At 36.6% G+C, this 27,999-nt stretch overlaps 1 protein-coding gene across 1 annotated transcript; it reads right to left on the reverse strand.

Moving 5' to 3' along the window:
* Positions 1-47: 47 nt before the first annotated feature.
* bmp8a (bone morphogenetic protein 8a) lies at positions 48-27,981 on the reverse strand. Its single transcript, XM_075450186.1, has 7 exons — positions 26,902-27,981; positions 17,973-18,165; positions 17,347-17,495; positions 17,094-17,273; positions 2,830-2,912; positions 2,221-2,331; positions 48-1,032 (listed from the first exon to the last, which is right to left on the reverse strand). The coding sequence occupies exons 1-7, from the start codon at positions 27,359-27,361 to the stop codon at positions 883-885; spliced, it is 1,326 nt and encodes a 441-aa protein (XP_075306301.1). The 5' UTR covers positions 27,362-27,981; the 3' UTR covers positions 48-882.
* Positions 27,982-27,999: the final 18 nt, after the last annotated feature.

The raw sequence follows: 27,999 nt of genomic DNA on the forward strand, positions 1-27,999 counted from the left end.
GTGTTGGAGGTCTGTGTTGCACACCTGGAAGGATAAAAAAAATGGTCTGAAGTCACCGTTTTTCTTAGGTTTTTATTATTTTTTTGCAGATTATCTAAGAGTTGCTTATTTACAGGGTGGGACGAGATGTTAGTCTCTCTGGTGTAAATGTCTGTCGATTTAATATTTGGATTCAGAACTTTAAAGAAAAATATATATGTACAAAATATAAGTGAAGCACATGCATGTTATTGTCATTTCTGAGCACCTGGAGCCTTTATCAGAGCCGGGTGGTGTTTGGTAACCAGCGATGATGAGCATAAATCCTCCTTTTAGTTTCAGCTGTGTTTGGACACCCTGATGTGTGTGAACTCTGCAGGTTCTAAACCAGAGTGAAACCTGTCTGTGAAGCTGAGGCAGCAGAACTCTTTATTCCTTTTCTTTTTGTTTAATGATGGTTTCTCAGCTTTGGTCACAGCTGGTGTTCACTGGTTCACTCCATGTGGTTTCAAAGTCCAATCTAAGTCCCGTTAATGTCAGTCAGCACTGAGCGGCCTGTTGGATCATTGTTTGTGTGTAAATGTGGAGAATAAACAGCACTTTGGGAGGTCAGCGGTTCTGCTGCTCAGGCACTGTGAAGGGGTGATGTGAGTGTAGCTTATGGTGGGAAGTTAGCTTGAAAAAGTGAGCTGGTTCTGAAGCTGAATCTCTAAACTGTGGATGAATGTACGCCCTGTTTAAAACTCTTAACCAGCTCTTTGTTTTGGGTAGTGATGAGTTTCCAGGTCGATCCTAAATCTGACCCGTAGGTGCACAAACTGGCCTCAGATTTGTGATGTTTGTGAATGTTTTCAGAGTGAATCATCCGCAGTTTAAGGTGGACTCTGGGGAGCTGGGAGCCTCTCATAGACAACCGCAGGTCTTCACCACCATGTTGCGGTGCTTCTTCAGGATGACGTTGTTGTTGTCGTCGTAGAACAGGACGGAGATGGGGCTGAGCTTGGTGGGGGCGCAGCAGGCCTTGGGGACCTCGTCAGGCTTCAGGAGGTGGACCTGCACACAGTGTTAGCACATTTATTACGTGTTGTTACACACGTGTTATTACACAAGAAGACCTCAGTTACTCAGAGTGTGGACAACATTTAAAGCTGAGTTTCACTGGTTTTATATCTTGATGTGATGTTTTCCTTCCAGCATGAACCAAGAAACACAGCTATCGCTGAAACAACTACAAACTGACGGGTTTAGTGTCTTCCATCATTGTTTATTGCACATTTAGCAGAAATCATCAATTATTCTCTGGTGCTGGGCTGCGTGGTTTCCTGTGCTGGATGCTCCATGTGTGACAGACAGCAGGAAGGTATGTGTTTCTGTCCAAGCTGAATATTTAATGTTGTGTTGTACATGTGGAGCAGCTGTGCTGCACACAGTGATCCCAAACTCCACAGCAGCCTTTAAGAAGAAAGGCTGAGTGCACCTGTGATGCTAATGTTGTTGGGATATGACTGTAATGGAAGGATTAATAGTGTGTTTGTACTGTTGTTGCATGTCTTTGTGAAATAAACAACAAATCTTTTCTATGTTTGCAGCTTTATTGGGTCACAGCCAGCAGCTTTTAAGGAAAGAGTCACTTTTTATTTTTTAGGAGAAATGATTTATAGTTTAGATGAGCTGTTAGTGGATAAAGAAATATGTCCACATCTGCTTGTAATTAAAGTTTCACTCTGTGGTTCCCTGGGTGTCACTATGTGGTGATAAAGTTATGGAGCATTTATAGCAAAGTCAAGCAGTAAGTATGTGTTTATTCACTGTTAATTACCAGGATTAGGGTTCCTGTAGGCTCCCCTGGGCTGCGCAGCCAGGCTTGGGTTAGGGGGCTCCCTCCTCAGCCCTAACCCTAACCTGACAACAGCACAGGGGAGCCTACAGGAAGTCACAAAGGACATTATTCAGCTTTAGCTCACATACAAAGTCAAACAGCTGTGAAAAGACTCTAATGAAACTGTTCATATAAACTAATTTCCACACATTCTGGGCTAGTGAAACATTTCAGAAGATTTCACCTCAAACAGAAGTTGGTACAGTTAGCTTAGCTTAGCTAAACAAAGCACACACTTCCTGTTGTGTCAGCCTATTCGTCCAATCAGAACACTGATGATCAGCTGACCACTGCAGACACACTGGACTGTCACTCAGCATCTCTTTATACACACCTTGTTGTGTAGTTTTTGCTGTACTCACCACTTGTTGGATGAGGGCGTGGTTGGTCGCGTTCATGCAGGAGCCCAGAGGGTAAACACACTCTCCATCACAGTAGTAGGCCGAGTATCCGGGGGGGGCCAGAACCCAGTCCTGAGCGGAACCACACGGTTACTGCTCATGATGCAGAGCCACAGCTGCTTGTTTAACATCAATATTCCCAACAGGACGTGAAATAATCATTGAGTAAACTGACTGATGAATGTTCCACTTATTAAATTAACATTTCATTTACAGCCAAACTGAAATGGGTTTGCTCTCCTTCACTGACTCATTACAGCACACATTCACCTTGGACCCCACATCACATCTCATGTTGATGACATCTGAGTCAGACCTGTACATAAAGTCTTCTCCAGCACATCTAAAACATCCTGCAGGGCCTAATTCATGTGTTCCGATCCACCGGTGAATTAAAAACAAACTCTACATTATTTCTGCTCTTCCTCTGATTCCACCACCTTTAATATGAGCAGAGTTTGATCCTGAAACATTTAGAAACAAACCACTTCTTTCTGTTTAAAACGAGCAGCTTTCCGACTGGACCGTGAAACCATTACACATGTGAACCCGCAGACCTTCAGAGCTCACCTTCCATCCCAGGTCGCTGAAGCTGACGTAAAGCTCATGCTTCTTACACGGCTGCTGGCCTTCACTGTTTCCAACTCTCCGATCTGAACAGAAAAGAAAAACACTTTGTAAAATCCAACATTTGGACAGAAGTCGAGGATTTAAAGCAAAATGCCACCAAGAGCTCACAAAACAACCCATCTTCACCAGATTAACTCTACATTTCCAGCCTATTCTACAGCCACACAGCTGGATTTAAGTACATTTTAACTTTCAATTGAAAAATCTCAACTTTATTTAACAACTTTCTGCTCTGTTGAGCCACTGAAAGGCATCTGGAGACAGAAACATCTGGTTCTTCATTCCAAACTGATTAACTTCCAAAGCCTGAAATTGTCTGACAACCATTAACAGGCATCTCCATGACAACAGTCTCAGTAAGATGACCTCTGTGTATGTTTGTGTGTTTTTTTATACTTTTGTATGTATGTTTGTATGCGTGTTTTTTTTATACTTTTGTATGTATGTTTGCGTGTTTTTTTATACTTTTGTATGTTTGTGAGTGTTTTTTTATACTTTTGTATGTATGTTTGTGTGAGTGTTTTTTTATACTTTTGTATGTATGTTTGTGTGTGTTTTTATACTTTTGTATGTAGTTTGTGTGTGTGTTTTTTTATACTTTTGTATGTATGTTTGTGAGTGTTTTTTTATACTTTTGTATGTATGTTTGTGTGTGTTTTTATACTTTTGTATGTAGTTTGTGTGTGTGTTTTTTTATACTTTTGTATGTATGTTTGTGTGAGTGTTTTTTTATACTTTTGTATGTATGTTTGTGTGTGTTTTTATACTTTTGTATGTAGTTTGTGTGTGTGTTTTTTTATACTTTTGTATGTATGTTTGTGTGTGTTTTTATACTTTTGTATGTAGTTTGTGTGTGTGTTTTTTTATACTTTTGTATGTATGTTTGTGAGTGTTTTTTTATACTTTTGTATGTATGTTTGTGTGTGTTTTTATACTTTTGTATGTAGTTTGTGTGTGTGTTTTTTTTATACTTTTGTATGTATGTTTGTGTGTGTTTTTTTATACTTTTGTATGTATGTTTGTGTGTGTTTTTATACTTTTGTATGTAGTTTGTGTGTGTGTTTTTTTATACTTTTGTATGTAGTTTGTGTGTGTGTTTTTTTTATACTTTTGTATGTATGTTTGTGTGAGTGTTTTTTTATACTTTTGTATGTATGTTTGTGTGTGTTTTTATACTTTTGTATGTAGTTTGTGTGTGTGTTTTTTTATACTTTTGTATGTATGTTTGTGAGTGTTTTTTTATACTTTTGTATGTATGTTTGTGTGTGTTTTTATACTTTTGTATGTAGTTTGTGTGTGTGTTTTTTTATACTTTTGTATGTATGTTTGTGTGTGTGTTTTTATACTTTTGTATGTATGTTTGTGTGTGTGTTTTTATACTTTTGTATGTATGTTTGTGTGAGTGTGTTTTTATACTTTTGTATGTATGTTTGTGTGAGTGTTTTTTTATACTTTTGTATGTATGTTTGTGTGAGTGTTTTTTTATACTTTTGTATGTATGTTTGTGTGTGTTTTTATACTTTTGTATGTATGTTTGTGTGTGTTTTTTTATACTTTTGTATGTATGTTTGTGTGAGTGTTTTTTTATACTTTTGTATGTATGTTTGTGAGTGTTTTTTTATACTTTTGTATGTATGTTTGTGAGTGTTTTTTTATACTTTTGTATGTATGTTTGTGTGAGTGTTTTTTTATACTTTTGTATGTATGTTTGTGTGTGTTTTTATACTTTTGTATGTATGTTTGTGAGTGTTTTTTTATACTTTTGTATGTATATTTGTGTGTTTTTTTATACTTTTGTATGTATGTTTGTGTGAGTGTTTTTTCTTACTTTTGTATGTATGTTTGTGTGAGTGTTTTTTTATACTTTTGTATGTATGTTTGTGTGAGTGTTTTTTTATACTTTTGTATGTATGTTTGTGTGTGTTTTTATACTTTTGTATGTAGTTTGTGTGTGTGTTTTTTTATACTTTTGTATGTATGTTTGTGAGTGTTTTTTTATACTTTTGTATGTATGTTTGTGTGTGTTTTTATACTTTTGTATGTAGTTTGTGTGTGTGTTTTTTTATACTTTTGTATGTATGTTTGTGAGTGTTTTTTTATACTTTTGTATGTATGTTTGTGTGTGTTTTTATACTTTTGTATGTAGTTTGTGTGTGTGTGTTTTTATACTTTTGTATGTATGTTTGTGTGAGTGTTTTTTTATACTTTTGTATGTATGTTTGTGTGAGTGTTTTTTTATACTTTTGTATGTATGTTTGTGTGTGTTTTTTTATACTTTTGTATGTATGTTTGTGTGAGTGTTTTTTTATACTTTTGTATGTATGTTTGTGAGTGTTTTTTTATACTTTTGTATGTATGTTTGTGTGAGTGTTTTTTTATACTTTTGTATGTATGTTTGTGTGTGTTTTTATACTTTTGTATGTATGTTTGTGAGTGTTTTTTTATACTTTTGTATGTATATTTGTGTGTTTTTTTATACTTTTGTATGTATGTTTGTGTGAGTGTTTTTTATACTTTTGTATGTATGAGTGTTTTTTTATACTTTTGTATGTATGTTTGTGTGAGTGTTTTTTATACTTTTGTATGTATGTTTGTGTGTGTTTTTATACTTTTGTATGTATATTTGTGTGTTTTTTTATACTTTTGTATGTATGTTTGTGTGAGTGTTTTTTTATACTTTTGTATGTATGTTTGTGTGTGTTTTTATACTTTTGTATGTATGTTTGTGTGTTTTTTTATACTTTTGTATGTATATTTGTGTGAGTGTTTTTTTATACTTTTGTATGTATGTTTGTGTGTGTTTTTATACTTTTGTATGTATGTTTGTGTGTGTTTTTATACTTTTGTATGTATGTTTGTGAGTGTTTTTTTATACTTTTGTATGTATATTTGTGTGTTTTTTTATACTTTTGTATGTATGTTTGTGTGAGTGTTTTTTCTTACTTTTGTATGTATGTTTGTGTGAGTGTTTTTTTATACTTTTGTATGTATGTTTGTGTGAGTGTTTTTTTATACTTTTGTATGTATGTTTGTGTGTGTTTTTATACTTTTGTATGTAGTTTGTGTGTGTGTTTTTTTATACTTTTGTATGTATGTTTGTGAGTGTTTTTTTATACTTTTGTATGTATGTTTGTGTGTGTTTTTATACTTTTGTATGTAGTTTGTGTGTGTGTTTTTTTATACTTTTGTATGTATGTTTGTGAGTGTTTTTTTATACTTTTGTATGTATGTTTGTGTGTGTTTTTATACTTTTGTATGTAGTTTGTGTGTGTGTGTTTTTATACTTTTGTATGTATGTTTGTGTGAGTGTTTTTTTATACTTTTGTATGTATGTTTGTGTGAGTGTTTTTTTATACTTTTGTATGTATGTTTGTGTGTGTTTTTATACTTTTGTATGTATGTTTGTGTGTGTTTTTTTATACTTTTGTATGTATGTTTGTGTGAGTGTTTTTTTATACTTTTGTATGTATGTTTGTGAGTGTTTTTTTATACTTTTGTATGTATGTTTGTGTGAGTGTTTTTTTATACTTTTGTATGTATGTTTGTGTGTGTTTTTATACTTTTGTATGTATGTTTGTGAGTGTTTTTTTATACTTTTGTATGTATATTTGTGTGTTTTTTTATACTTTTGTATGTATGTTTGTGTGAGTGTTTTTTATACTTTTGTATGTATGAGTGTTTTTTTATACTTTTGTATGTATGTTTGTGTGAGTGTTTTTTTATACTTTTGTATGTATGTTTGTGTGAGTGTTTTTTATACTTTTGTATGTATGTTTGTGTGTGTTTTTATACTTTTGTATGTATATTTGTGTGTTTTTTTATACTTTTGTATGTATGTTTGTGTGAGTGTTTTTTTATACTTTTGTATGTATGTTTGTGTGTGTTTTTATACTTTTGTATGTATGTTTGTGTGTTTTTTTATACTTTTGTATGTATATTTGTGTGAGTGTTTTTTTATACTTTTGTATGTATGTTTGTGTGTGTTTTTATACTTTTGTATGTATGTTTTTGTGTGTTTTTTTATACTTTTGTACGTATGTTTGTGTGAGTTTTTTATACTTTTGTATGTATGTTTGTGTGTGTTTTTATACTTTTGTATGTATGTTTGTGTGTGTTTTTATACTTTTGTATGTATGTTTGTGTGAGTGTTTTTTTTATACTTTTGTATGTATGTTTGTGTGAGTGTTTTTTTATACTTTTGTATGTATGTTTGTGTGTGTTTTTATACTTTTGTATGTATGTTTGTGTGTTTTTTTATACTTTTGTATGTATGTTTGTGTGTGTTTTTATACTTTTGTATGTATATTTGTATGAGTGTTTTTTTATACTTTTGTATGTATGTTTGTATGCGTGTTTTTTTATACTTTTGTATGTATGTTTGTGTGAGTGTTTTTTTATACTTTTGTATGTATGTTTGTGTGAGTGTTTTTTTATACTTTTGTATGTATGTTTGTGTGTTTTTTTATACTTTTGTATGTATGTTTGTGTGAGTGTTTTTTATACTTTTGTATGTATGTTTGTGTGAGTGTTTTTTTATACTTTTGTATGTATGTTTGTGTGTTTTTTTATACTTTTGTATGTATGTTTGTGTGAGTGTTTTTTTATACTTTTGTATGTATGTTTGTGTGTTTTTTTATACTTTTGTATGTATGTTTGTGTGAGTGTTTTTTATACTTTTGTATGTATGTTTGTGTGAGTGTTTTTTATACTTTTGTATGTATGTTTGTGTGTGTTTTTATACTTTTGTATGTATGTTTGTGTGTGTTTTTATACTTTTGTATGTATGTTTGTGTGTGTTTTTTTATACTTTTGTATGTATGTTTGTGTGAGTTTTTTATACTTTTGTATGTATGTTTGTGTGTGTTTTTATACTTTTGTATGTATGTTTGTGTGAGTGTTTTTTTATACTTTTGTATGTATGTTTGTGTGAGTGTTTTTTTATACTTTTGTATGTATGTTTGTGTGTGTTTTTTTATACTTTTGTATGTATGTTTGTGAGTGTTTTTTTTATACTTTTGTATGTATGTTTGTGTGTGTTTTTTTATACTTTTGTATGTATGTTTGTGTGTGTTTTTTTATACTTTTGTATGTATGTTTGTGTGAGTGTTTTTTTATACTTTTGTATGTATGTTTGTGAGTGTTTTTTTTATACTTTTGTATGTATGTTTGTGTGTGTTTTTATACTTTTGTATGTATGTTTGTGTGAGTGTTTTTTTATACTTTTGTATGTATGTTTGTGTGTGTTTTTATACTTTTGTATGTATGTTTGTGTGGTCTTTTTATACTTTTGTATGTATGTTTGTGAGTGTTTTTTTTATACTTTTGTATGTATGTTTGTGTGTGTTTTTATACTTTTGTATGTATGTTTGTGTGAGTGTTTTTTTATACTTTTGTATGTATGTTTGTGTGTGTTTTTATACTTTTGTATGTATGTTTGTGTGGTCTTTTTATACTTTTGTATGTATGTTTGTATGAGTGTTTTTTTATACTTTTGTATGTATGTTTGTGTGTGTTTTTTTATACTTTTGTATGTATGTTTGTGTGTGTTTTTTTATACTTTTGTATGTATGTTTGTGTGTGTTTTTATACTTTTGTATGTATGTTTGTGTGAGTGTTTTTTTATACTTTTGTATGTATGTTTGTGTGTGTTTTTATACTTTTGTATGTATGTTTGTGTGGTCTTTTTATACTTTTGTATGTATGTTTGTATGAGTGTTTTTTTATACTTTTGTATGTATGTTTGTATGAGTGTTTTTTTATACTTTTGTATGTATGTTTGTGTGAGTGTTTTTTATACTTTTGTATGTATGTTTGTGTGAGTGTTTTTTATACTTTTGTATGTATGTTTGTGTGTTTTTTTTATACTTTTGTATGTATGTTTGTGTGTTTTTTTATACTTTTTTTTTGTCAATGTATCTTTATTGAACTTTTTTTTTAAAAAGTGTACACACAAGGCAATCAACATAAAGGATTAAATGCAAAACAGACAAGAAAAAAAAAAAGACAAAAAAAACAAAAACCTCAACAAAAGGAAAGCCCATAAAAGTAGAAGAGTCCAAAGAGTCCAGATGTATTGTCCATTGTTCCTCAAGAAAGAAAGGTTAAGAAAGAAAAAGAATTGGGGGGGGGGGCTGCCATATTATACAAGACATTCTGAGTGCATTGTAAGCTGTTCCACATACGCAATGAATGAGTGCCATATAACCTGAAATTTGTCTGTTGACCCGTTTAATAAATATCTAATTTTTTCAACCTTCAGGAAAAACATGACATCACAAATCCATCTACCAAAAGATGGAGGCTTGTCACTTTTCCAATTCAAAAGAATGAGGCGTCGTGCTAGAAGTAAAGAGTAGGCAATGCAATTTAACTCAGGCTTTTGTATGGGAAGAATTTCTGCGGGTACACCAAAAAGTCCAATAAAAGGGCAAGGATCAATATTCACACCTGTAATTTTTGAATATGCTTCAAATATAGAGGCCCAGAAAGAAGTTAGACTGGAGCAAGACCAAAATGTATGGAAGAGAGTAGCTGGTGCCTGTTTGCATTTGTCACAAATAGGACTTACCTCTGGATAGATTTTGGATAACTTAACCTTAGACATGTGAAGCCTATGCACAATCTTAAATTGAATTAAGCTATGTCTAGCACAAATAGACGTGGAGTGAATTCTTTGAAGTATATCAGACCATTGTTCATCTGTAATATTAACACCCATATCCTTCTCCCAGTTTTCCTTTATTATCATCAATGAACAGGTCTCCAAATCAAATATCCTTGCATACAACCTTGTTATGGCTCCTCTAATTCCAGGCTAAGATTGCATCCAAAGATGTTGTCTGTGGTATTGAGGGGAATTCAGTAAAGTGACTCTTTACAAAATGTCTGACCTGCAGATATCTGAAAAAATTATTTGATGACAAATCAAATGTTTCCCTAACTTGATCAAAAGACATAAATATGCCATCCTTATATAATGTTTTAATATTCAATACCCCACTTTGAAACCATTGACAGAATGTATGGTCCAAAAGTGAAGCTGGGAATAGGTGGTTGGCCGTAACTGGAGCATGCACTGACATGGATACTAGACCATAATGTTTACGGAACTGAGACCAAATCTTCAAGGAATGAAGCACAACTGGGTTCTGACAAGCCCGAGGTGAATGTAAGGGAATCGATGAACATAAAAGAGCAGACAGTGAAACTGGGCTGCAAGAGTTAGATTCCATATGTAGCCAGCCTGGAGCGTTATTTTGGGATGGGTCCCAAAACCAATGCAAAAGACTTCTGATATTGGCTGCCCAATAGTACATTTGGAAATTTGGTAGTGCCATCCCGCCAGTCATTTTGGGGCGTTGTAAAAACAACTTTCTAATCCTTGGCCTTTTGTTATTCCAAATAAAAGAAGAAACAACACTATCAATTTTAGCAAAAAATGTTTTTGTGAGGAAACATGGGATACATTGAAAGAGAAATAAAAATTTGGGGAGGATGTTCATCTTAATTATACTGATGCGCCCAGCTAAGGATAAAGGCAATGTAGACCAGCGGTTGAGATCCTGTTGAGTACGCTGGGTTGAAAGTGGGTTGAAATTGGCCTTAATAAGCTGAGAGTGAGACTTAGCAACATACACACCCAGGTATTTTAAACCTTCGTAGGAGACTTTAAAAGGTAATGAACGAAATGAGAGTTTTCTAGCAGCTGTGTTAATAGGGAGGAGCTCACTTTTGTCAAGATTTAGCTTATAACCAGAGAAGCTACCAAAAACACTTAAAGTGTTAAGGATATGTGGAATGGAGGTTGCAGGGTCAGATATAAAAAGGAGGACATCATCAGCATACAGGGAGATTTTGTGTTCCCTGTGCGCCCTTGAAATTCCCTTAATATTTGTTTGCCGTCTAATGGTAGCTGCAAGAGGTTCCATCACCAGTGCAAAAAGTAATGGGGACAGGGGGCACCCCTGTCTAGTCCCACGCTGTAGGGGAAAGTAAGTGGAGTAAGTGTCATTAGTCCTAACTGAAGCCATAGGTGAGGTGTACAGCAATTTCACCCAAGAAATAAAAGTGGACCCAAAACCAAACTGTTGAAGAATATAAAACAAATATTCCCAATTCACACAATCAAAAGCAGAAGCCGCGTCCAGAGACAAAAGTGCCTCAGGCACCTGAGTTGACGACGGTGTGTAAAGAATATTAAATACACGCCTAATGTTGAAAGACAATTGTCTATTTTTGATGAAACCAGTTTGGTCGCAAGACACAAGTGAGGGCAGGACAGTTTCAAGACGGAGAGCCAACACCTTCGCTAGAATTTTGACATCAACATTGAGGAGGCTTATGGGACGATACGAAGAACATTTAAGAGGATCCTTGCCCTTTTTCAGTAGCAAAGATATTGACGCTTGGCGTAAAGTTGGAGGAAGGCTCTGGGAATAAGAGCTGTCATCAAATACTTCCATTAGCAAGGGGCTAAGCTTTGCTGAAAACTTTTTATAAAATTCTGTAGGAAAGCCATCTGGACCTGGGCATTTTCCACTCTGCATGCATCTGATGGCATCGTTAATTTCGTCAAAAGAAAAAGGGGCATCTAGTGACTCTTTAATGGTCACGTCTACAGTAGGTAGGTCTAACTCTGCAAAAAATGACTTCATCACATTCAGATCAGAGGACTCTTCAGATGAATATAATTTGCTATAAAATTCACTGAACTCTCTATTGACATCTGAAGGATCTGACACAAACCCTGTTTCAGATTCAATTTGATCAATTACATGGTTTGTAGATATCTGTCTTAGACTGTAGGCAAGGGCTCTACCAGGTTTCTCTCCATGTTCATATGACCTATGCCTATTTCTCAATAGGGCTCGCTCTGCCTGACCAGTTGAGAGCATGTCAAATTCAGCCTGATATATTGTTCGCTGTTTGAACAGCTCTGGGGTTGGGGCAGTAGCATATAATTTGTCCACACCTGAGATAAGCGCTGAGAGTTCAGTCTGTCTGGCCAATCGCACTTTTTGTGCTGAAGTGTTATAAGAAATAAATTGTCGTTTTTTTATACTTTTGTATGTATGTTTGTATGCGTGTTTTTTTATACTTTTGTATGTATGTTTGTATGCGTGTTTTTTATACTTTTGTATGTATGTTTGTATGCGTGTTTTTTATACTTTTGTATGTATGTTTGTGTGTGTTTTTTTATACTTTTGTATGTATGTTTGTGTGTGTTTTTTTATACTTTTGTGTGTATGTTTGTATGCGTGTTTTTTTATACTTTTGTATGTATGTTTGTGTGAGTGTTTTTTTATACTTTTGTATGTATGTTTGTGTGTGTTTTTTTATACTTTTGTATGTATGTTTGTGTGTGTTTTTTTATACTTTTGTATGTATGTTTGTGTGTGTTTTTATACTTTTGTATGTATGTTTGCGTGTTTTTTTATACTTTTGTATGTATGTTTGTGTGAGTGTTTTTTTATACTTTTGTATGTATGTTTGCGTGTTTTTTCATACATTTGTATGTATGTTTGCGTGTTTTTTTATACTTTTGTATCTATGTTTGTATGAGTGTTTTTTCATACATTTGTATGTATGTTTGCGTGTTTTTTTATACTCTTGTATGTATGTTTGTGTGAGTGTTTTTTTATACTTTTGTATGTATGTATGTTTGCGTGTTTTTTTTATACTTTTGTATGTATGTTTGCGTGTTTTTTTATACTTTTGTATGTATGTTTGTGTGAGTGTTTTTTTATACTTTTGTATGTATGTTTGTATGCGTGTTTTTTTATACTTTTGTATGTATGTTTGTGTGAGTGTTTTTTTATACTTTTGTATGTATGTTTGTGTGAGTGTTTTTTATACTTTTGTATGTATGTTTGTATGCGTGTTTTTTTATACTTTTGTATGTATGTTTGCATGTTTTTTTATACTTTTGTGTGTATGTTTGCGTGTTTTTTTATACTTTTGTATGTATGTTTGTATGCGTGTTTTTTTATACTTTTGTATGTATGTTTGTGTGAGTGTTTTTTTCATACTTTTGTATGTATGTTTGTGTGTGTTTTTTTATACTTTTGTATGTATGTTTGTGAGTGTTTTTTTATACTTTTGTATGTATGTTTGTGTGAGTGTTTTTTTATACTTTTGTATGTATGTTTGTGTGTGTTTTTTTATACTTTTGTATGTATGTTTGTGAGTGTTTTTTTATACTTTTGTATGTATGTTTGTGAGTGTTTTTTATACTTTTGTGTGTATGTTTGTATGCATGTTTTTTTATACTTTTGTATGTATGTTTGTGTGAGTGTTTTTTATACTTTTGTGTGTATGTTTGTATGCGTGTTTTTTTATACTTTTGTATGTATGTTTGTGTGTGTTTTTTATACTTTTGTGTGTATGTTTGTATGCGTGTTTTTTTATACTTTTGTATGTATGTTTGTGTGAGTGTTTTTTATACTTTTGTGTGTATGTTTGTGTGTTTTTTTATACTTTTGTATGTATGTTTGTGTGAGTGTTTTTTATACTTTTGTATGTATGTTTGTGTGTTTTTTTATACTTTTGTATGTATGTTTGTGTGAGTGTTTTTTATACTTTTGTGTGTATGTTTGTATGCGTGTTTTTTTATACTTTTGTATGTATGTTTGTGTGTGTTTTTTTATACTTTTGTATGTATGTTTGTGTGTGTTTTTTTATACTTTTGTATGTATGTTTGTGCGTGTTTTTTTATACTTTTGTATGTATGTTTGTGAGTGTTTTTTTATACTTTTGTATGTATGTTTGTGAGTGTTTTTTTATACTTTTGTATGTATGTTTGTGAGTGTTTTTTTATACTTTTGTATGTATGTTTGTGTGTGTTTTTTTATACTTTTGTATGTATGTTTGTGTGTTTTTTTATACTTTTGTATGTATGTTTGTGTGAGTGTTTTTTTATACTTTTGTATGTATGTTTGTGTGTGTTTTTTTATACTTTTGTATGTATGTTTGTGTGTTTTTTTATACTTTTGTATGTATGTTTGTGTGAGTGTTTTTTTATACTTTTGTATGTATGTTTGCGTGTTTTTTCATACATTTGTATGTATGTTTGTGTGAGTGTTTTTTTATACTTTTGTATGTATGTTTGTGTGAGTGTTTTTTTATACTTTTGTATGTATGTTTGCGTGTTTTTTCATACATTTGTATGTATGTTTGCGTGTTTTTTTATACTCTTGTATGTATGTTTGTGTGAGTGTTTTTTTATACTTTTGTATGTATGTATGTTTGCGTGTTTTTTTATACTTTTGTATGTATGTTTGCGTGTTTTTTTATACTTTTGTATGTATGTTTGTATGCGTGTTTTTTTATACTTTTGTATGTATGTTTGCGTGTTTTTTTATACTTTTGTATGTATGTTTGCGTGTTTTTTTATACTTTTGTATGTATGTTTGTGTGAGTGTTTTTTATACTTTTGTATGTATGTTTGTATGCGTGTTTTTTTATACTTTTGTATGTATGTTTGCATGTTTTTTTATACTTTTGTGTGTATGTTTGCGTGTTTTTTTATACTTTTGTATGTATGTTTGTATGCGTGTTTTTTTATACTTTTGTATGTATGTTTGTGTGTTTTTTTCATACTTTTGTATGTATGTTTGTATGAGTGTTTTTTCATACTTTTGTATGTATGTTTGTGTGTGTTTTTTTATACTTTTGTATGTATGTTTGTGTGAGTGTTTTTTTATACTTTTGTATGTATGTTTGTGTGTGTTTTTTTATACTTTTGTATGTATGTTTGTGTGAGTGTTTTTTTATACTTTTGTATGTATGTTTGTGTGTGTTTTTATACTTTTGTATGTATGTTTGTGTGTGTTTTTTTATACTTTTGTATGTATGTTTGTGTGTGTTTTTTTATACTTTTGTATGTATGTTTGTGTGTGTTTTTATACTTTTGTATGTATGTTTGCGTGTTTTTTTATACTTTTGTATGTATGTTTGTGTGAGTGTTTTTTTATACTTTTGTATGTATGTTTGCGTGTTTTTTCATACATTTGTATGTATGTTTGCGTGTTTTTTTATACTTTTGTATGTATGTTTGTGTGTGTGTTTTTTTATACTTTTGTATGTATGTTTGTGTGTGTTTTTTTATACTTTTGTATGTATGTTTGTGTGTGTTTTTATACTTTTGTATGTATGTTTGCGTGTTTTTTTATACTTTTGTATGTATGTTTGTGTGAGTGTTTTTTTATACTTTTGTATGTATGTTTGCGTGTTTTTTCATACATTTGTATGTATGTTTGCGTGTTTTTTTATACTTTTGTATGTATGTTTGCGTGTTTTTTTATACTTTTGTATGTATGTTTGTGTGAGTGTTTTTTTATACTTTTGTATGTATGTTTGTATGCGTGTTTTTTTATACTTTTGTATGTATGTTTGCGTGTTTTTTTATACTTTTGTATGTATGTTTGCGTGTTTTTTTATACTTTTGTATGTATGTTTGTGTGAGTGTTTTTTTATACTTTTGTATGTATGTTTGTATGAGTGTTTTTTATACTTTTGTATGTATGTTTGCATGTTTTTTTATACTTTTGTGTGTATGTTTGCGTGTTTTTTTATACTTTTGTATGTATGTTTGTATGCGTGTTTTTTTATACTTTTGTATGTATGTTTGTGTGAGTGTTTTTTTCATACTTTTGTATGTATGTTTGTATGAGTGTTTTTTCATACTTTTGTATGTATGTTTGTGTGTGTTTTTTTATACTTTTGTATGTATGTTTGTGTGAGTGTTTTTTTATACTTTTGTATGTATGTTTGTGTGTGTTTTTTTATACTTTTGTATGTATGTTTGTGTGAGTGTTTTTTTATACTTTTGTATGTATGTTTGTGTGTGTTTTTATACTTTTGTATGTATGTTTGTGTGTGTTTTTTTATACTTTTGTATGTATGTTTGTGTGTGTTTTTTTATACTTTTGTATGTATGTTTGTGTGTGTTTTTATACTTTTGTATGTATGTTTGTGTGTGTGTTTTTTTATACTTTTGTATGTATGTTTGTGTGTGTGTTTTTTTATACTTTTGTATGTATGTTTGTGTGTGTTTTTTTATACTTTTGTATGTATGTTTGTGTGAGTGTTTTTTTATACTTTTGTATGTATGTTTGTGTGTGTTTTTTTATACTTTTGTATGTATGTTTGCGTGTTTTTTTATACTTTTGTATGTATGTTTGTGTGAGTGTTTTTTTATACTTTTGTATGTATGTTTGCGTGTTTTTTCATACATTTGTATGTATGTTTGTGTGAGTGTTTTTTTATACTTTTGTATGTATGTTTGCGTGTTTTTTTATACTTTTGTATGTATGTTTGTGTGTGTTTTTTTATACTTTTGTATGTATGTTTGCGTGTTTTTTTATACTTTTGTATGTATGTTTGTGTGAGTGTTTTTTTATGCTTTTGTATGTATGTTTGCGTGTTTTTTTATACTTTTGTATGTATGTTTGTGTGAGTGTTTTTTTATACTTTTGTATGTATGTTTGCGTGTTTTTTTATACTTTTGTATCTATGTTTGTATGAGTGTTTTTTCATACATTTGTATGTATGTTTGCGTGTTTTTTTATACTCTTGTATGTATGTTTGTGTGAGTGTTTTTTTATACTTTTGTATGTATGTATGTTTGCGTGTTTTTTTTATACTTTTGTATGTATGTTTGCGTGTTTTTTTATACTTTTGTATGTATGTTTGTGTGAGTGTTTTTTTATACTTTTGTATGTATGTTTGTGTGAGTGTTTTTTTATACTTTTGTATGTATGTTTGTGTGAGTGGTTTTTTATACTTTTGTATGTATGTTTGTATGCGTGTTTTTTTATACTTTTGTATGTATGTTTGCATGTTTTTTTATACTTTTGTGTGTATGTTTGCGTGTTTTTTTATACTTTTGTATGTATGTTTGTATGCGTGTTTTTTTATACTTTTGTATGTATGTTTGTGTGAGTGTTTTTTTCATACTTTTGTATGTATGTTTGTATGAGTGTTTTTTCATACATTTGTATGTATGTTTGTATGCAAAAGTATGAAAAAAACACTCATAGAAACAGACATACATAAGTATGAAAAAAAGTCATATAAAACACTGATACCAAAGTATAAAAAAAACACTCACACAAACATACATACAAATGTATAAAACCTGATACAAACATACACATGTGTGTGTGTGTGTGTGTGTGTGTGTGTGTGTCTCTGTGGAACCTAACTCTGGATGCTGGGGACCGGAAGGTCATATTTTGGTTTCCTCTTCCTGGGATGCGGTTTGATGGCTCGAGGCGGCCGACACGGGACCTGGCTCTCCCTGAAGAAGGTCACCATGAAGGGCTGCTTGGAGCGAGGGCCCCTGCGGCCCACCAACCCGATCCAGCCCGCAGACAAGGAGCGATCTGGAAGGGAAGCGTGTCCGATAAGCGGTGAGCTTTCAAAACAACCCGGCAGGAAACTCGGCAGCACACCCACCTTCTTCCGTCTCCACGTAGAGACGAATGCCCAGGTTGCTGCGAGGGTGGAGGAGCCAGTGGTTGCAGGCGGAGGTGACATCAAAGGCCAGCCAGCCCTCCTGTCCTGCAGGCACCGACTGCATGTCCAGCAGCACCAGCTCTGGTTCTCTGCAGCAAAAGGAAATGTTTCACAGTTCAATTCTCTCACGATGACACTGAAAAGTCTGCTTCAGAAGCAGGAAGTGGGATCCAGACAGATCTTTACTCCAAAAGAAAGCTTTTTTTATTCCCAAAAGTTAGTTACTGAGATAGGTTGAAGCCACACATAACACCAACAAATGCTCCTTTCCACCAGCACCACCAGTCTTCCCCTCAGGGAGGCGCTACAGGAGAAGTCCACAGAACCAGAAGCAGGAACTCTGCTGATCTGATGCAGATGCTAAACTATTTCTACCAGGAATGATGGTGACGCACGAAAGCCAATGACACAGAGACACACCTCTTAGAGAGATAATTAAGCTCATGTGGAGACGACAGTCGACTCACACGAGAATCTGAAGGATTCTCTGGTCGTACATTCACATTACTGATGATTAAACTAATTACAGGTCAACGCATGAAGAGATTAAACTGAAGTGAGGTCACCTGTGCCTGTTCTCCCGCTGGATCTCATAGACGGAGATGTGCAGAGTTCGGTTCGCCCTCTGACCCACCGTCAGCGTCTTATAGATGCGAAACTCTGCTGCCGTCACCGTCTCGCCCTGAGGGAGGGGGGTGAGGTCGAAACGAAACTCCTTCCAGTACGGACGGGGCTGGAGGAGGTCGCGCTCCTGCTCCACTGCACACACACACACACACACACATGTATATGTCTGAGTTTTTAACGTGCAACATTAATAACTAACATCTCATGTGAAACTGAAGGGAAAGCTGCAGAGAAACAGCCGACTCACAGCTGGGGGATTTTATTAAAAACACAGACAGAAATGAGCCCTTAACTTCAAACAAATAAACACCAAAAACCTTCAGAGATAAACACTTCCAGAGAACAAGTTTGGTGCGCATCAGTGTGAAGGTGTGGAAGTGATGAGAGCAGTGGGAGATGAGTCAGTGGAAGACCACAGAAGAAGAAGAAGAAGAACACTGGAAAAGGACGAGTTCCCATCCTGAACTGAGAAAACAATCCAAGAAAAGTTCTGCTTTACAAAGATAAAGTGAGATAAGTAACGATTAATTATTAGCCAGTGAGATAATATAATAATATGTACAAGGAACTGCTTCTGTTCCATCAGGTTACATTAAAACTGAGGTTTCATTTGCTTGAAAAAAGCAGCTCCAGCTGCTCAGATGAGTCAGAGACTCTACATTAGATGGTGGTAAAATAAGGGATTGTAACCCAGTTTTTAGATTCTGAAAGAGGAGTAAACATTGAACAATTAAGACTATTTAAGATGCCCACAAGAAAGAAACTTTGAGTACAGACAGAGATTAAGTACAGCGTACATTTAGATGAAAATCTGAGTCTATAAGTCAAAGAAATATGGAACAATATCTACATCATAGTAACATCTGATGGCGATAGAAACAAGTTTACATGTGAAAAAGGAAAAAGTTTAAAAATCTATTGGATAATGCACAGAAAACCTTCCGAGCAGCCTTTAAATAAGCAATTGTGATTTAAAAAGAATCTCCAACACAACATAGATGCATGAAAATCGTCATGGAAGCGCATCAAATTCAACATTAAACTCACAAAATAAGAATTAAAGAGGCACAGCGTCGAGAAATGGGAGGAAGGACAATTATTTCAGCTCAGATAAAAGATAAGATCGGGAACTTTTACTCATTTTTTTTTATAAATTAACTGTCATTCCCTGGTGTTTGTGTCCATTATCACAGATATGTCAAAGGACTGAAGGTTTAGCAGCTAATTTGATGGTGGAAAGAGATGATTAGGTGACCTGTTTGATTAAAGAAACAAGGATGTAACAAAGATGTCTTCACAACATGTTTGTTAGAGGTTATCAGAGCTAAAAAGACCTCTGAAAAAGAATTGCTGATGCTCATCCACTGAGAAAAGGTACAAAACCCCACCAATAAAGACTTTAAAATGCAATAATCTACAGTTAGACAGATTAAGAAACATGATGGAGGAACATGATGCAACTAATTAGATTAATTCAAACTGTAAAGACTGAACACTACTCCATCTGCAGGACATAATATCACCAAAAGACTCAGAATCTGGAGACATCTCTGCGACCTTCAGGCCCTCAGACAGCTCTGCGTTACAAACAGACCTGATTCTGTCACTGCATGGGTTCAGGAACATTTCCACAAATCCTTGTTTGTGAACACAAAAGCAGGTTAAAGCTCAGTCATGCAGAGAAGAAGCCAAATGTGGACATGATCCAGAAACACTGCCGTCTTCTCTGGACCAAAGCTCATTTAAGATGGACTGAGGCAGAGTGGGAAACCAGACTAAAGAGGAGAGGATCATCTGGAAAGGCTCCATCAATGCTGAAAGGTACATTCCTCTCCCAAAGGTCCAGCAGCTGGTCTCCTCAGTTCCAGATGTTTACAGATGTTGTTAAAAGCAGAGAGGGGATGCTACTCAGTGGGAAACATGGTCCTGTCCCAGTATTTATGAGACATGTTGCTGCAATCAAATTCAAAATGAGCCAAAAACGTTTGATGTCCATGAATCCACCATCAGGAGAACACCGAATCCTGGCATCAATGAGAAATAACTGCTTCAGAAACAACTAAACACGGAGAATTAAAGGCGAATGAACCAGAAAGAAGATGTTCTGTTGACCGAGGAGACAAAACAGGAGGTTTTTAGTTTGAATGAGAAGTTTAAAGATGCTTAAACATGTCTGCATCCGAGCACAATGAGCCAGTACAGTCTGTGAAACAGTCTGTGAAACATGGTGGTGGCGGTGTCATGGTTTGGGCCTGGACGGCTTCCAGCATTATAACTGTAAACTTTCACAGAAGACGCTTGGATGGTGAAAGAGAAAGTGAATCATGGAGCAAGACAACAACAGCTGGAAGCACACAAACCAGTTCTGCCATCCAGGGAAGTTAACGCCTCAGAGGTCAAAGGTCAACCAGAACCGATACGAAAGGACAAGATGCAGGGAGTTCATGTTAGGATGAAACTGCTCTGTGGAGAGAACTGAGCTAAACGTCCTCGATGTGCAGGGCTGATAACGTTTAAAGTCCCATCTATGCTGAAATAGAGACATTTCCCAACATCTGAAGCCTCTCTGTAAACCTGTTAAAGAGGAAACACCTGCTGTTTACATGCCGACGTTTACCAAACTTTATGTGAAGTGGAGGTTTGAAACCTTTGGCGCCAACAAGCGTCCCACTCATCCCTCTGTGTAATTAGTGTTTACATCTCAGATATACAGTCTGTGACTGGAAGTACACCTTTCAGTCTGAGGTTTCATGCATCAGAACAACTTACAGCTGCGTGATTACAACCTCAGATCAATAACATGCGACAAATTACACTGCGTCATTATTTACACAACAAAAACTGAGACAAAACAGATCGTCAGTCAGTGTGAGCAGCTCTATAAAAGCTGCAGCATTCAGGTGTGTGTTAACACGATGCCAAGGAGGAAAGACATCAGCAACGATCTCAGAGAAGCATCAATCTGGGAAGAGTTATAAGAACATTTCCAAACTATCTGGAGTCCATCAGATTATTCACAAGTGGAAAACATTCAGGACAGCTGTCAATCTTCCCAGGAGTGGACGTCCCAGCAAGGTCACCCCAAGGTCAGAAACCCAAGAGCTACATCTCAGACTCTGCAGGCCTCAGTTAGCATGTTAAAGGTTAAAGGTCACCCCAAGGTCAGAAACCCAAGAGCTACATCTCAGACTCTGCAGGCCTCAGTTAGCATGTTAAAGGTTAAAGTTCATGGCAGCACAGTTAGAAACAGGCTGAACAGGTATGGCTTGTGTGGAAGGGCTGCAGGAGAAAGCCTCTTCTCTCTAAAAAGAACATGGCAGCACAGCTTAGGTTTGCAAAGCTGCATCTGAACAAACCACAAGACTTCTGGAACAATGGGCCTCATGCAAGAACATTTTCGTATTTTTATTCTAAATTTCTCTTACTTTTTTCGTAAGGTCTCGTATGAACACGCCACGTCAGATTCAACAAACGCTCTTAACTTCGGGAAAAGTGTGTAAACGACCTGCGTTAATGATGAATCACACCTGTGCGTATCTAAGTTCACGTGCATGAGGATAGTAGATTTGCATACTCCACGCCCAAAATTATACCATATAAGGCTGTGCTTCCTCTCCTGTGCCAGGAAGTGTTGAGTCATGAAAACGGCATCAAGGCACTAAAAGAGCAACGTTACGGGCTCTGAGACTGAAGTTCTGCTTTCAGAGATCCAAAAAGGAAAATCTGTCATTTTTAGCAGTGTCAGCAGTGGAATTACGGGACCTGCTAAAGCGAAGAAATGGGAAGCAATTAGGAGTGCTGTTAATACCATGTCACCGAAATAAAAAAAATAAATGGTTTGATATGAAAATGGCTTAAAAAAAAAGTCCCGCCATGGGCAGGCGCTCGATGACTGCAACTAAAGCTGTGCAATCAGTTGTTGCCTCATCATGATGGTACTCTGATGGGGGGTCCATGAGGGGGGTCTTCTGCCACCACACCTTCTGGTCGGCCTGGGCTGGTTCAGGTGGAGACCCTGGTTCATGGCAATATTGCCATGAACGAGGTATCGAGACACACCCACCTGGCCTTCAGCTCAGTGCGCTCCACGACAGCACGGGTGTTTTGATGCGTATATGTGTCTCATGCTCCAATTATGATTGGCAGTCCAGCCACGGCATGAAAGTCCCTCTTAATTTGTACTTGTTGGACAGCGGTGTATGGGAATTTGATGTACCATGGGTGATAAACTGATGAGAGTTTTGATGACCAAGGGGAGCGCACGACTCACAGAGGACTGGGACACCCCCGATCTGTCTCCAATCTCCCTCTGAAAGGTTCCAGTGGCCAAAAATCCAAGGGTGCTGAGGACCTGGACGTGTGGTGGAATTGGGTTTGATCGGCGTGTTTTTCTCTGGAGTTGTGGCTCTAGCAAGCTGCATATTTGTAGCAGCACAGTCCTTGGGAATCTTAATCGCGATGTCAGCCATTCGTCTGTCTCCAAACAGGCTCTTCCAAGAGCCTGACGCACTAAGGCATCCAAAAGTAGCAAGACAGCCGCTGGTTACGCTTCCCATTGACCTTGTTATATACAGTCAAATTAACTTTCAATTAGTGCATAATTTAAGTCAAACAGAATAATGTCAGCATAATTATGGGGTATAATGTATATTTATTTATGTTTTCTTCAAAGTAATTAAATATACAATCCATTAGTCAAGCAAACGTGATGTGAATAACAGCGGACTATTTTACGAAACTCCTACGACAGCTCTGGATCACTCGTAAATTCTGTTCGTACCTGAAAGAAAACGTAAAATACGAAAAGATTGGTGAATGCGCAAATTCTCTTAAATCACTCGTACGCACGGTTTAACAACAAATCTGTGCGTACGAACGGTTCTTGCATGAGGCCCAATGTCCTTTGGACAGACCAGACCAAAGTGGAGATGTTTGCTCATAATGCACAGCAGCACATTTGGAGGAAACCAAACACAGCATATCAGCACAAACACCTCACACCAGCTGTCAAGCACGGTGGTGGAGGGCTGATGATCTGGGCTGGTTCTGCAGCCACAGGACCTGGGCACTGAACATTCAGGGGAAGGAATGTGTTGGAATAGAAATGTTGTGGAATTTGCTGTTGAAAATAGCAGAAAGCAGCAGGAAGGACAAACTCTCCCACTGACGTTCCAGTCATTTTATCTGGGATCCGGGTGGAAAATGTCCACAAAAAGTCCCGAATATGTTACAAACCTTTGCATTTTCACATCTTTATGTTTTTTGTTTTTTTTAATTGTTTTTTTTTAGTTTAGTTGTGTATCTTTATTACCTTAGTTTTTAGTTTTCCGATGTTCACTGTTATTCCTTACAACAGATGTTGTTAAAGATAACCATAATCTCTGAGTGAGGTTAATGGATATTTGTGAGAAACGTATTTTTTTTTTTACTTTGGCCTATATCGAGGACTTGTGTTAGTCGGAATAGACAGCCGGTATATTTACGGTAGGTTAAAATGTTTAAAATGGTCTGTGTAAATATGATAGTAATAAGATGTAAATTGTGAAACGGGATAAAGAGTGAATTGTGTATATGTTTGTATAAAATGGTTAATGGAAAATAAAAAGTTTGAAAAAAAAAAAAAAAAGAAATGTTGTGGAAATCGCTGTCCCACAGTGTTTCACCCACTGACTGCCATTTTATCTGGGATCCGGGTGGAAAATGTCCACAAAAAGTCCCGAATACGTTGCAAACCTTTGCATTTTTAGAATATTTCAGGTGTATTTACCTCCTTTCATGACCTGTCGAAGAGCAGATTATCTTTTCAATGTTAAAGTTCAGTTCTTTACTTCTCATTTAACTCTCAGATGTTCTAAACAAAGAGCAAACTGTTTGAATTTAAATGAACAGTTTGGTTACTTTCCTCCAGAGTTTGAGTCAGAACGGAGCGGGAATGTTTTTACATCTCATAAAAAAAAGATGAAACCCTTGATTCAAATCTGCTTTTTATTTACGAGCGCTCCGTTTTATCGCACCACTGCGTTCACAACGTGAATGCGTCGTTAAAAAGGCAGCTTGTTCAGCCTTTTTTTATCACAACCGAGGGGAGCTGAATGCAAACGCAACTCGGGCTGGAGGAACTTTTACGGAACGACAGGGAACGCCACAAGTGAGCGGGCGAACACGCACCTTCCTGCACAAACTGCGTATCCAGGGACTTCAAACGCTGCGATCTGCAGCACACACTCATTAAATGCAGGGCAGATAGAGATGCCCAGGGCAGGGTACCCCTGGTAGGTTGGGCGTGCTCATATCAGCACACACACACACACACACACACACACACACACACACACACACACAGAGCAGTAATTAGAGACACTTAGTGCTCTGAACCGCAGCAGCTGCTCAGCACACACACCACTAATTGCAGCCCTGCCGGTATTTTTAGAGACGCTCCTCCACAGCAGTATTTTCATCTCGCTTCGGCCCGTTGTGTCAGTGGGGCCTTTAATTCTGTCCAGCTGTGTCTTCCCGTGACAAACGCATGAACACACACACTCAGACAGTTTCTGCAGATGTGTTCAGCAGCACTTCTGTGCAGTTTCTCTGACATTTCAGGGATTATTTCAGGGGGAAAACATCTTTGCTTTGTGGGTCGCTGCCGAAGCCACAAGTCACCTTTGTTTATAACATCCCTGCAGGATGAGGTGCTGTGATTTCGTAGTGTTGACTGATAAATTTCAGGGTGCATTTTCCACTCCACGGCGAAGCAGAACTTTGAAAGAGGAAACCCTTCATTTGATGGGAGGTCATTAGAAGCTCTGAGCCGAGGGGGACGGTTCCCACGGATTCCTCACCGTCCAGAACAGAATCCAGAGGAGCAGGAGGAAGGAAGCCATTGAGAGGAGGATGTTTAATTTTCATGCTCAAACAGATAGGCATCAGCCAGGCTGATCTGTGGTTCTGATGGACTCTCCAGCCGGGTCTGAGAGGTAACACACAGCTGCATGTTTCAAACTTCAGATTATTTAGACTGTTCGATGTCCAGTTCTCCAGACGATCTGCAGCTCCCTCCTTTCGTTCATGACCAAAGAATTCAAGAATCAACGCAAAAATCAGGATGAAGAGCAAACAAGCAGGCCTGCTGATAATCAGGCGGGAAAATCACGAACAAAACAAGTGGCACTCGTTTCCTCCTCTGAGATAATAAAGCATAAACCAGACAGAGTGACCCTGCTGACCCCTTATTAAGTTGTTGAAAACATCTGATCCGTTTTACTGTATTAAAGACGTTAAAAAACTTAAACATACTTAAAAATAAAACTTCAATCTTTGTTGGAAATACTTTAACATTTGTATAGTTTCATTTTCAGTTTAAAAAGGTGCTGTTCTGAAAAAATGAAGGCTCGGCCCAGATTTACTAACACTTTGTGTGTGGCGCAAACCCTGCTTTGGTGTTAAAAAGTTCAGTAGTTCAGCACCTAAACGCTGTGGATCCTGGAGTATTCGAATTATTCACAGAGAGTGATATCCTAATATTTGAGCAGCACAAATTAACTGCCTTTATACCAAATCATGTCTTGAATTTTGCCCTTTATGTGGTGGCCTCAGTTAGCATGTTAAAGGTCATGACAGCACAGTTAGAAACAGACTGAACAGGTATGGCTTGTGTGGAAGGGCTGCAGGAGAAAGCCTCTTCTCTCTAAAAAGAACATGGCAGCACAGCTTAGGTTTGCAAAGCTGCATCTGAACAAACCACAAGACTTCTGGAACAATGTCCTTTGGACAGACCAGACCAAAGCGGAGATGTTTGCTCATAATGCACAGCAGCACGTTTGGAGGAAACCAAACACAGCATATCAGCACAAACACCTCACACCAGCTGTCAAGCACGGTGGTGGAGGGCTGATGATCTGGGCTGGTTCTGCAGCCACAGGACCTGGGCACCTTGCAGCCATTGAAGCTGCTTCTACAAGCTGCTGGATCAGGGGTTCACTTAGTTTTTAACAAACTGCTTCTGTGTTTTGTGTTGTTGTTCATCTGAAGTTTAATTTACCTTGGATTAACATGACCTACTAACCCGTAACACCCTGGATTTGGACCCTATGGGCTCACTTTTTGGGGGATAAGAACCTTGTCTCAGTGTGAAACCATTTCTCTGTATTTATAACTTGAAAATTCTTCATAAAGTTTTAGAATTCCAGAGATGATCCTCAGCGGCCCAACTTTTTAATTTAATTTATCGACACATTACAGTTGGACTATTAACAGAAGTGAGTGATCCAGACTCTTATTTACCAGTAAAGATGCTGTAAAGATCTCTGGACATGCTTCAAACTAACACGAGCCAAACTTTTCTCCTCATCCTTTCACTCCTGATATCAACACATCGGAGCTGCACAGTCCGGGCTGCAGAGGCAGCAGAGCTCAGAGTTACTGGAGTTACTGGATCTCATCCCCACTGACGGCGGGTTTAATCCTCTGCTGGGTGATGCGTTTGTGGAGCTCTGTACTTCAGTAAACTCGTGCTGGTAGCGCTGACATTGATGGTGTCACCAAGTTCACTCTCAGTCTAATTTCAACCTTCTCGGTTCACATTTTGAAGCCAAACCGCAAAGTCAAAAACTGTCTTTTTCTCCAAAAACTGACGAAAAAAAGCTTGAGATTAAAGGAACAGTCTGACATTTAAGGAGGAATATTTACTCCAGCTTAGAGAGAAAGTCATTCGTTTCAAATATTTCTTTATGCATCAAGAAAGTCACAAAACTGTGAATAGAAAACATCAGACAACAGCACATTTCTCAGGAGGAAAATCATCTGTAACATGTAGTTAAAATCTTCCCTTTCTTCCCACGGATCCCAAACCCAGCCCCACTTCCTGCTCACCCAGATTGACGAAGCTCATCACGGTGTCGGCCTCGCTGACCACCGTCCCCAGCGGCGGCGTGTGGGTGCTGAGGGTCGGCAGCGCCACGTGGCTGACCTGCACCGGCCCCCCGAACCGCCCCCCGCCGCCTCCGTTCACAATGATCTCGTTGCCCTCGTCCTCGCCGTCGGCCGACATGGCGTGGTACAGATCGAGCATGAAGAGCGGGGCGGAGGACGGCGGGCGCAGCGGCGGGTGGGGCCGGGGCCGCCCCGGCAGGCCCAGGATGCTCAGGATCTCCTTCTGCATCTCCTTCTTCTCGCGGCCGCTGAGCCGGCGGAAGCTGGACTGGACCACGGCCTCGGCCTGGTGGCTCCACAGCGAGAGGGAGAGCAGCAGCAGCAGCAGCAGCAAGGTGGAGGAGCACCGGCTCCTTCCCTGGAACATCTGCAGCATCTGGAACGACACGTCCGAGGTCATGGCCGTGTTCTCCACTGGTTCTTCTTCTTCTCTGGGTTCCCTCTCCTCCAGAGTTGCTGCTCCGGTTTGGTCACCGCAGAGTTGATTTATGTGTTTACAGCCTTCGTTTCTTCCACCTTCTCTAATCCTGAAGAAAAGCCCCTCTCATCCACCTCTTCCTCCGCTCTCAGTCCCGCCGCAGCAGAAGCAGAGATGATGAGAGTGAGAGCATAATTACAAGTTCCCGGCGCTGTGTTTTGAGCACAGACAAACAGCGTCCCTCTGGAAGATTGGCTCGGGCTCTTTGAAGTCGTAAACGTGGAGGATGGAGGGCAATTTCAGTGATGAGCAGGTGCTGCAGGAGCCGGAGTGGAATGTGAGAGCCGTTTCATCAGGTTTCCTCCGAAGTTCGCACCTCAGGAGAGTCACAGCTGGAAGCTTTTATCCACTCATCCGCTCCCCACCCACACGCCTCCGAGGGTCCAGATGTCTCTTTTAATCCAATTTCAAAAAACACAGAAATAGTTTCCTGATTGTAAATCCTTGGGAGATGTTTGCTCCTCTCCTCCGGTGCCGCTCTGTGAGCTGTGCAGCTCTGACTGAGTCCTGTGTGCGAATCCTGAGCAGGAGGGAGTTTCCCTCTCAGCCCTCCTCCTCCT

The sequence above is a fragment of the Odontesthes bonariensis genome, chromosome 18, assembly GCF_027942865.1.
Source record: "Odontesthes bonariensis isolate fOdoBon6 chromosome 18, fOdoBon6.hap1, whole genome shotgun sequence".
Classification (NCBI taxonomy): Eukaryota; Metazoa; Chordata; class Actinopteri; order Atheriniformes; family Atherinopsidae; genus Odontesthes; species Odontesthes bonariensis.